Below are 10232 nucleotides of genomic sequence, written 5' to 3'. Positions count from 1 at the left end.
GCATTTTTCCTTCGGCTGAAAAAATGCTTTTAAAAATAAAAAAAAGCTTCTGATTATTGCGTGGCTCAGCTGGGATCGTCAGAGCCTTTTAAAAGCATTTTTTCTACAACCTCTTCAGCACACACCCAAAATTCAATGCACCCTGCCCCCGCATGCAAACCCCCCCACCCCCGCTCCCACACATTTGACACATGATGGCGTGGAGGGTCCAGTAGGCCCATTTTTTGCCCTCCACAGGCTCTAGAGAGTTTTTTGGAGCCTGGGGAGGGCAAAAACAGCCTCCCCACCCCCCAGAGGCCCTCTGCAGGCCAGAAACAGCCCATTTTCCGACTTCCAGTGGGCCCGGAAGGCCTGAAAATCAGGTGGCCGATGCACAGATACGCGCTGGAGCTGAGCTAGGGTAATGCTCGCGTGCCCAAAGATATGGCTCCACGTGCCACCTGTGGCAGGCGGGCCATAGGTTTGCCATCACAGAACTAAACAAAAGGAGTTTGCAATGGAACATCAATAGGAGGTAGAGAGCTCTACAGTTTAGGTCAGTGGTTCTCAACCTGAGGTTAATGGACCTCTGGGGAACCGCAATATTGGCACAGGGGGTCTGCAAAGGCTTGAAGAATTGTTATTATTTAAATCTTGAATTAAGTCTTGGGGGGGGTGTCCATACTCAGCCGGTTCTATCCGGTTCGGGCAAACCAGTAGTGGCGGTGGCAGGAGGCTCTGCCCACCCACCCGGATGTCATCACGTCCCTTTTTTGACGCTCTGCTCATGCGCGGAAGGTTCTGCATGCTCACATTTGTGAATTGGTAGTGAAGGTGAATACTACCCCTGGTCCATAGCCATGGTTCGTGGCCACAAAAGGTATTTAAAGGAGATCCATGGTGAAGAAAAGATTGAGAACCACTGTTTTTAGGACAAACTTGAATAGTCCTCTCACTTCTTTCCACTGACTGAACCTCAGAAAATCAGTGCACTGCACTCTTCCAGCCTTTCCTTCTCTTCCAATTCATTTAGTTGTTGTCCCACACCATGCATACGATTGTGATTCAGCCTTTCCATTTCACCAGTCTCTCAAAGCTTCTACGTCCACTCTACATGAGGCCACAGCCATGCAACTACACAAGGGAAGTGGAAAAATGAACTGTGCAATGGACAGTGGCCATACCATGGCAATAGGGCGGCCTTTGCCATACCGACCAGATTATGTCTTCTGTCCCTGGTGAAAAATGAATCATTAAGGGCAGTCCACTCTTGCTAATCATGTCACTACCGTTCTCATGGGAGGAAGTGGCATTTATTCTGAGACTCCCTGAGAACTCAGCGGTGATCACGGATACATTTCTTATAGTTTAATATTCAGCACAATAAATTGCAGGAAAAGGGCTCACTACATTCCCACTTTCCTGCACAAAGTTCTGCGAAAGGCTCCTTTGACATCATCATTCTGCAGGCTGTATATAAAGGGATTAAGCATAGGAATGACCACGGTATACATGATAGTGGTAACCCTTCCCTTTTCAGCTGAGTATTTTGCTGTAGGCTGAAAATAGACCCCAATTACGGTGCCATAAAAGAGAATGACAACAGACAAGTGAGCCCCACAGGTTGAGAATGCCTTGCGCCACCCAGTTCCCGCTGGCAGTCTCAGGACGGTGACCAAGATAAGGATGTAAGAAATCACAATGAAGACAGAAGGTCTCAACACCACCAAGGACCCTTCAGTGAAGATCAACATTTCAATTAAGCTGGTATCAGTGCATGATAGGGCCAGCACAGGTTAGTGGTCACAGAAAAAGTGGGGTATCTCCTGGGAACGACAGAAGGAAAGGCGAGACATGAGAATAATGTGTAGCAAGGAGTGAAGATGGGAGATAATCCAAGAAGCGGCTACAAAGATTCTGACTCTTTCGCTCATCATAGTGGTATAATGCAGAGGATTACGGATAGCCACATAGCGATCATAAGCCATGGAAGCCAGGAGGAAACTGTCAGTGACCCCAAAGGCAAAGAAGAAATACATTTGAGTCAAGCAACCAGCATAAGAGATGGTTGTGGCTTCTGGCATCAATAGGTTGGCCAACATCTTGGGGATAGTGACTGAGGTGAAGCAAGCATCCACCAAGGAAAGATGTCCCAAAAAGAAATACATGGGGGCATGCAGTTGGGAATTCCAAAAGATCAGCAGAATAATCAAGAAGTTCCCCAGGATACCCACTGTGTACATCACCAAGAAGATGACAAAGAGGAACTTTTGCTTTGCTTGATCAGAGGACAAACCTAGGAGAATGAAGTCTAGGTGAAGTGTGTGGTTCCTGCTGTCCATGTAACCAGGAATCTGAGAGGAAAGTTAGATTAGGATTTGTCAAGCCTTTAAAATAGTTCAGTTGAGGGTATGAGGAAGTGACATCTAAGGACAAAATAATCAAGAAAAGGAAAACAAGACAATTTTGCATTTATATATAGGAATAGTCCCACATAGCTAGAAGTATAAAACAAAAGTATAAGTCTAGGTAAGTCTTAAAAAAACATCTAGAACAACAAATCAAATATAAAATAGGATACAGCTATATTTTTTTCAACTTTAGGATAGAGCAAACACATTAAGTACTTCAATATCAGTCCATCTGAAACTAGAAGGAGATACCCTAGAACATGGGTGTCAAACTCATGGCATCATGTTGCTGTCACGTGACGTTTCGTGACGCTTTTTCCCTTCATGGAGCTGGGATGGGTGTGGCTTGTGCATGATGCATCTGGCCCATAGACCGCCAGTTTGACACCCCTGCCCTAATAAAATGAACCCTTGTACTTCCGTATAGAGTAGAAGCTGGGTCTATAGTCTACAGTCTACGGTCTACAGTCTATAGACCCAGACTCTGTTCTGGATCAAGATAATTTCCTGAAAATGTAGGGCAAAATGTAGCTGAGTATTTTACCAATGTTGATATTACCAGAAGTGCTTTGTTTACACTAATTATTATTATTATTATTTAGGGTGAAGGAGGAATAACAAGAAGAATTTATATTGGAGGATGGCAAAATGATGACTATACTATACGTATCAACCTTAGACCTGCTACTTTGCAATATAGCTCCATCAGTCCTGCCCAACATGGCAATTGTAACTCTAAAGAACATCAGATTGCTTTTCTCTGATCTTCTCAGCTTGCTCCTCCCTTTGCCTCCCTTTGTGTTCCCTCATATCCTCTCCCCTTCCCTTCCTTCCTCCTTATTAAATCCTTCCCTAAGCCCTTTGTTTCAGATGTGGAGAGCCTATAGTGCACTAAATATAGTTGGCTTACAACTTCTACTTACCCCTGGCCATTGCTCATTTTATTTGGGAAAACTAGGATTTGAAGGCCAGCTAATCTAGAGCAGGGGTCTCCAACCTTGGTCCTTTTAAGACTTGTGGACTTCAACTCCCAGAGTTCCTCAGCAGCTTTGCTGGCTGAGGGAGTCTGGGAGTTGAAGTCCACAAGTCTTAAAGGGACCAAGGTTGGAGACCCCTGATCTAGAGGTTTATAGATTCTCCATCCATCCTACCCCCCAAGGTTTCTAATTGGCTTTTACCGATATTTTAATTCACCCTGTTTTAGATTTTGAAAGCCTATCTTTCTAAAAGCTTAGTTTGTATGTTTCTTTCATTTTTCATTTGATTTGACTTGATAGAGAAGTATATGTCTTTATTCAAATTGTATCTTTTTTTTTTTATTGAAAGAGTTTTAAAAAAAACAAAAACATTTTCCCCCTTTTTTCCCCCTCCCTCCCAAAAAAAAAAAAAAAAACAAAACATCCCCCTCCCTCCCCCACCCCCGGCTTCCCGGGTCAATCACAAGGTAAAGTCCTCAAATTGTATCTTTTAATCTGTTTAATTGCAAATCATCCAGAGAGTTTTGTCTGTTAGGAGACTTTAAAAATGAAATAAGTAAAACAAACCAAAACAACGTACTTCATTACAATTGTTGTTCCTTACTTTTCCCCCAGTGTCTCCTCTTTGGTCCAAATCTAGTGTGCCAGATGTTTTTCCTTATTCACCTGTGGCATCATATTGTTAAAAGAATGCATTTATCTACCAATTTATCGTTTTCCATGTTTTAAGTAGAAAACAAAATAATCTCCTTATTTTCCATCTCTCAGTAGCTTGTCTGAATCCCATTTGTCTGTCTATGCAGATCAAAGCAAAACAGAGCACCATCAAGTGTATGGAGTTTATTTCACAATCATTCCCTTATTTTCAAAACAAGATATGACAAATTCTTCGATTTCTAACATTTGTGATTGTCCTCTTTCAAAGGCTTCTGATACTGACAACTCTTTATGAGCTTAGAATCTCAACTGCCAAGTTTCCAAACCCCTTAATAAGTATCATAAAGGTTAGCTTACTTATTCTGCTCATCTGAACTAAGGTCTTCAAAGGTAGTTTCACCAAAGAGGAACAGGACTCAGCAGGAAAAAAAAAATAGAAAACTGAATAGGTTTCTGTACCAACTGATAGACGGAAATGGGATGTTAAAGATAGAAACGTAACTCTAAGAGGGGTTGTGTTTACCAATGCCACAAATCCCCCTGGGGCATCTTCCCCAGAACTCAAACAGACATTAACTACCCAAGACTCACTTTGGGGCTGCAAACAAGAGGTAGCAAACATGTTTATTTTACTCTTGAAGTTGAAGTTCTCCAAAGTACATCGAAACACACCTGCATTCAATGGTTCAGATAGCTAGAGAACATTTGTGTTTGTATTTATTTGTCAAGCATGTATTTTATGACAGATACAAGTGTAAACATAATTATAAATACATGAAAAGGATACGAATAAAAGAAAACATTAGGACAGGGACTATACTAGGACTTACCTAGTGGCATTGAGGGAAGCGAGGCGTTGCTACGCCTCCTCCCTCATTGCGTCGGCAGATAACCGCCCAGCCGCCCTGTTCCGGGTGACTCGTTCCCTCCTTCATCAGGGGGAGCGGGATGACCCGCTGCAGGGACGTGCTGAGGAGTTTAACGGTTATCTATACGATAAAATCGTTCAGCTGCGGGACGGGTTGGACCAAAATTGCGGTGACCCTGGTGAGGTGCCCGAGGGTGGTCTTGGTGACATTGTCTGGGATGAGTTTGACCCTGTGGCTCCCGAGGACATGGACAGGTTGTTGGGTAGGCTGAATGCCACCACGTGTTTACTGGACCCGTGCCCCTCCTGGCTGGTGCTGGCCACTCAGGAGGTGACACGAGGCTGGCTCCAGGCGATTACGACCGCTTCTTTGGTGGAGGGTGTCTTCCGCCGCCTTGAAAGAGGCGGTGGTGAGACCCCTCCTTAAGAAGCCTTCCTGACCCGCTGTTTTAGGTAATTATCGTCCGGTCTCCAACCCGCTCGCGAAGGTTGTAGAGAGTATGGTGGCATATCAGTTTCCCTACACCTGGATGAAACCGTCTATCTAGACCCGTTCCAGTCCGGTTTCCGGCCCGGTTACAGCACGGAGACGGCTTTGGTCGCGTTGGTGGATGATCTCTGGAGGGCCAGGGATAGGGGTTGTTCCTCTGCCCTGGTCCTATTAGACCTCTCAGCGGCTTTCGATACCATCGACCATGGTATCCTGCTGCGCCGGTTGGAGGGATTGGGAGTGGGAGGCACCGTTTATCGGTGGTTCTCCTCCTATCTCCCCGACCGGTCGCAGTCGGTGTTGACAGGGGGGCAGAGGTCGGCTCCGAGGTGCCCCACTTGTGGGGTGCCGCAGGGGTCGATCCTCTCGCCCCTTCTGTTTAACATCTACATGAAGCCGCTGGGTGAGATCATCAGTGGTTTCGGCGTGAGGTATCAGCTGTATGCGGATGACACCCAGCTGTACCTTTCCACGCGGACCACCCCAACGGTTATCAAGTGCTGTCCCGGTGTCTGGAGGCCGACGGGTCTGGATGGGGAGAAACAGGCTCAAGCTCAATCCTCCAAGACAGAGTGGCTGTGGATGCCGCATCCCGCACAGTCAGCTAAATCCACGCTGACCATCGGTGGCGAGTCATTGGCCCCGATGGAGAGGGTGCGCAACAGGCGTCCTCCTGGATGAACGGCTGTCTTTAGAAGACCATTTGACGGCCGCCTCCAGGAGAGCGTTTACCAGGTTCGCCTGGTACGCCAGTTGCGCCTTTCTGGACCGGGATGCCCTGTGCACGGTCACCACGCACTCGTGACGTCTCGCCTGGATTACTGCAATGCTCTCACATGGGGCTCCCTTGAAGGGCATCCGGAGGCTGCAGTTAGTCCAGAATGCAGCTGCGCGGATGATAGAGGAGCCCTCGTGGCTCCACATAACACCCATCCTGCGCAGGCTGCACTGGCTACCTGTGGCCTTCGGGTGCGCTTCAAGGTGTTGGTGACCACCTTTAAAGCGCCCATGGCATAGGGCCGGGTTATTTACGGGACCGCCTACTGCTACCGAATACCTCTCATCGACCGTGCGCTCTCACAGGAGGGACTCCTCAGGGTGCCGCCAGCGAGGCAATGTCGCCTGGTGGCGCCCAGGGGAGGGCCTTCTGTGGGGCTCCCACCCTCTGGAACGAACTGCCCCGGGACTTCGTCAACTTCCGGACCTTCGGACCTTCCGCCGTGAGCTCAAAACATACTTATTTCATTGCGCAGGACTGAGTTAGGTTTTAATTAATGGGTTTTAAGTGGGGTTTTATTTTTTTATATTTTTAATTATTTTAATTGTTAGGCTTTATAATAAGTTTTTTAATTGTTTTTTAGATTGTATTTATCTGTTTTTTAAATGCCTGTAAACCGCCCTGAGTCCTGTGGGAGATAGGGCGGTATATAAATTTGAACAATAAATAAATAAATAAATAAATAAAGGGACGGTAGACACGTTGGTGCACTTATTCATGCTCAAACATGACCAAAATGTTTCTGAATTGGCTGCCCGGAGCACCTTCATGCAAATGCAAAGTCTTATGACAACCTCCCTCAAACTGATCTATTCAGCTCCCATCATACTCAACCAGGCTGGATACCACCAGGCTTGGGAGGACTATTATAGATGAAAAATCAGAGTAAATAAATATTTCAACATACAGCTAGTCATGAACTGGAATGCAGATGGCTGGAGAATATGACTTCTTCAAGTCAGCAACCCTCTTTGCCCATTAACTTTGAGGCTTGCAATGACTGAAGTTATAGTCCAATAACATCTGAAAAAACCTTTTTTTGGCTCTACTGGCATGGATAGTGTGCAATGTATGTATGTTTCTTTTGAGCCCCAAAATAAGCACTAGGGCTTCTTTTTGAGGGGAGTCTTATTTTTTTCCATGTATGGGAGGCACACTTCTGCTTGCTCACAGCAGGGCTTGCTCACACCAGTGCCACTCCCGCAAGGTGGGGATGAAGGTGAGTCCCTAGGGAGATAGGGCGGTATAAAAGTACGAATAAATAAATAAATAAATGGAGCTGCCTCACGTGCCCCACACTGGCTTATCTCAGGGCCCCTGCAGCTAGGCTAGCCATGCCTTGACACTTGCCTTGCCTTACAGCCATGGCACCACGGTGGCCGCATGAGCTTCTTCTGCAAGTGACTGTTGGTGCTGCCACTGCGAGGCAGGTGTTGGGGTGTGGATGGCCTGGCTGCAGGGGCCCTGAGGTAAGCTGGTATGGAGCACGTGGGGCAGCTCCACCACCACCCCACCTCATCTCACGATCATGGCACCACAAATGTCAACTCGCAAAGCATCTCTGGCCTGCTCTTGAGTTCCCATAGGCAAGGGGGATGGGAAACTGATGAAGCAGTATGGCAGCCAAAGACAGGAGCACATTCCAGACATTTCTTTCTTAAGGCTGTCTCCCAGGGTTACCCACAGCAGCTGGAGGGGAGTGATCTCTACAACCTGTGAAATTGCTCCATTAGCGAATGTGATTGATGACACCCTTCAGGGAGGGGGGAAATAGGGTCATGATTGGGGTATAAATTATGTGGGGTCAGAGTTAGCTTCACCTGGAACGTGCCGACATGAAGCTCCTAATAAATAACTGGATTTCTTTTGAAGCTTGGCTCGAGGCTCATGATTTAGTTAGGGCATCCGTTGGAACCCTGACAGCAAGGCAGCTCTCTCAAAACTAATCAAAATCACTGGGACTCCTGAGCCCCAGGGTCTCCAGCCGCTCTCCAACCCCTGAGGTGCGTCGATAGAAACTCAGGCTACCATGGAAGAGGGTGGAACATCTGAAGAGAGCCTGCTCCAGGAGACCCAGAGAGAAGCAGAACTTGTCTACAACCAGGGACTTCCAAGACTCAGCAGCCAAGTCGCAACCGGCATGCAGCCCTCCCTGACCATCAAAGCCAAGACGCCCATCCCAGAGACCGAAGCAAAAAAGGATGAGTATTCGTGGAAAAGAATCTCTAAAGCAGCTGAGGTCGAATCCCCACCACAGTGCCCAGAATGGGAGAAGGCCCCTGAGTGAGCTAAGAAGAGTGGATTGGATGTGGGTTTGGGCACAGGCCAGGCTCCCAAAGCTCCTTGCGGAACCCCTAGGGAGATCCATAAAGCAGCTGAGGGAGGAATTTGATTGGGCCACAATTTGTGATGAGGGGCCATGCTGCCCAAAAGAATTTGATTGGGCCACAATTTGTGATGAGGGGCCATGCTGCCCAAAAGAGAGGGAAATTACAGCTGAGTTCTTTGAAGTGAGGAGACACAGATGGGAACACAGCAGGGGTGAAATGCTCCTGGTTCGCACCGGATCGCCCGATTAGGTAGCGATAGCAGCTGCTGGTTCGGAGCAAAAATCTCTGGCCCCGCCATCCTCGCCTCTGCTGAGCCGCACCATCAGCTGAGGTTTTTTTTTTACTTTTAAAATTTTTTCTTCAGCTGAAACATACCTTTAAAAGTTAAAAAAACCTGCTCTGATGATCGCAGGGCTGAGCAGAGATCATCAAAACTCTTTAAAAGTTTTTTTTAAAAAAACCTCTTCAGCTGAAGGGGAAAAAAAACAAGAAAAAAACCCGAGGTTTTAAAAGCCTCCTGTTCTGTCTCCGTCCTCACTCGAGTAACGAGCTGACCTTCAGCCAGTGGATACACGGCTCTTATCAGTCCTGGCCGGGAAAACGCAGCTGCCTGCCAAAAAGTTCAAACAGATTAAGACTTCAGCTCACTTTGACACGGTTCAGCTAATTTGCTTCCCGTAGAACTGAAAGCAGTCCCAAAACTCTTTATATATTCTGTGGGGTGGGGCTCCTGCCCCACCCTTTCCTTTGATGACACCGCCTCTCTGATCTTCTGAAGTGCGGATCAGTCCAGGCTTGATTGGTATGGTTATCAGCTGCATCTGTAGGCGTAGCCTGAGGAAGGGAGGAATCAGGGAATGTTGGCCTCATTACGTCCTCTGACTGGCCTGGTTCTGGCTCCTGGAGCCAGGCCAAAGGAATCGGTGCTCCTGAGGTAAGCCTTACCGGCCCTTCCCCCTCACTCTCAGAGTCACTTTCGGACATGGGGCCAGGTTCGGAGGCTGGAGCCACAACACCTCCTCTGAGGATCCCAGAGGAGTTTCCTGATCCTCACAGGCTTTTAAACTCACTTTTTTAACAGCCCCCACTTACAAGAGCCCCCACCCATGCCCAGCCAATTCCCCCTCCTCACTTACCTATAATTATTGCTCTTTCGGGCTGGCAACCCCATGCTTTCTTCAGCTACTGAAGAAAAAAAAAGCTTGCTTTGACTTCCTGCTTTGCTGGCTGAGGAACTCTGGGATTTGAAGTCTAAAATAATAAAATAAAATAAAATAAAATAAAATAAAATAAAATAAAATAAAATAAAATAAAATAAAATATTTGTGCAGCTTTCTGAGATTTGGTGTGTTTCTGTAGTATTTCACTCTAACTACATAAACACACAAAATCTCAGAAAGCTGTATGTGGCATTTTGTGTGTGTGTGTGTGTGTGTGTGTGTGTGTGTGTGAGTTGTGTGTGTGTAAAGTGTGAAAGTTGGTTTTTGAGCTTTTTGTGGCTGTGTGAAGTGCAGCTGCTTTTACATTGTGTGTGAGTCAGTTGTGTTGTGTTATGCCATGCCCACCAATTAAGCCACGGCCACAGAACCGGTAGGGAAATTTTTTAGATTTCACACCTGGAACACAGCTCCACTTCTCTACCCACCAGAAGGAGAAGGAACCCGCGGCTGCAGCCAGTGCTTCCTCCATACAATAGGCAAGCCACCCAGGACAGACACCTAGAAGGAGAAGAAAAGGAATAG

General features: G+C 46.9%; 1 protein-coding gene across 1 annotated transcript; it reads right to left on the bottom strand.

Moving 5' to 3' along the window:
• Positions 1–1385: 1385 nt before the first annotated feature.
• LOC131190902 (olfactory receptor 1K1-like) lies at positions 1386–2321 on the bottom strand. The gene is given in 1 exon segment (XM_058168435.1): positions 1386–2321. A coding segment is annotated over 1 exon segment (936 nt).
• Positions 2322–10232: the final 7911 nt, after the last annotated feature.

Source organism: Ahaetulla prasina, chromosome 2 (assembly GCF_028640845.1).
Source record: "Ahaetulla prasina isolate Xishuangbanna chromosome 2, ASM2864084v1, whole genome shotgun sequence".
In the NCBI taxonomy this organism is placed as follows: Eukaryota; Metazoa; Chordata; class Lepidosauria; order Squamata; family Colubridae; genus Ahaetulla; species Ahaetulla prasina.
The sequence above is the reverse complement of the archived record's forward strand: the minus strand, read 5'-3'. Positions and strand labels throughout refer to the sequence as shown.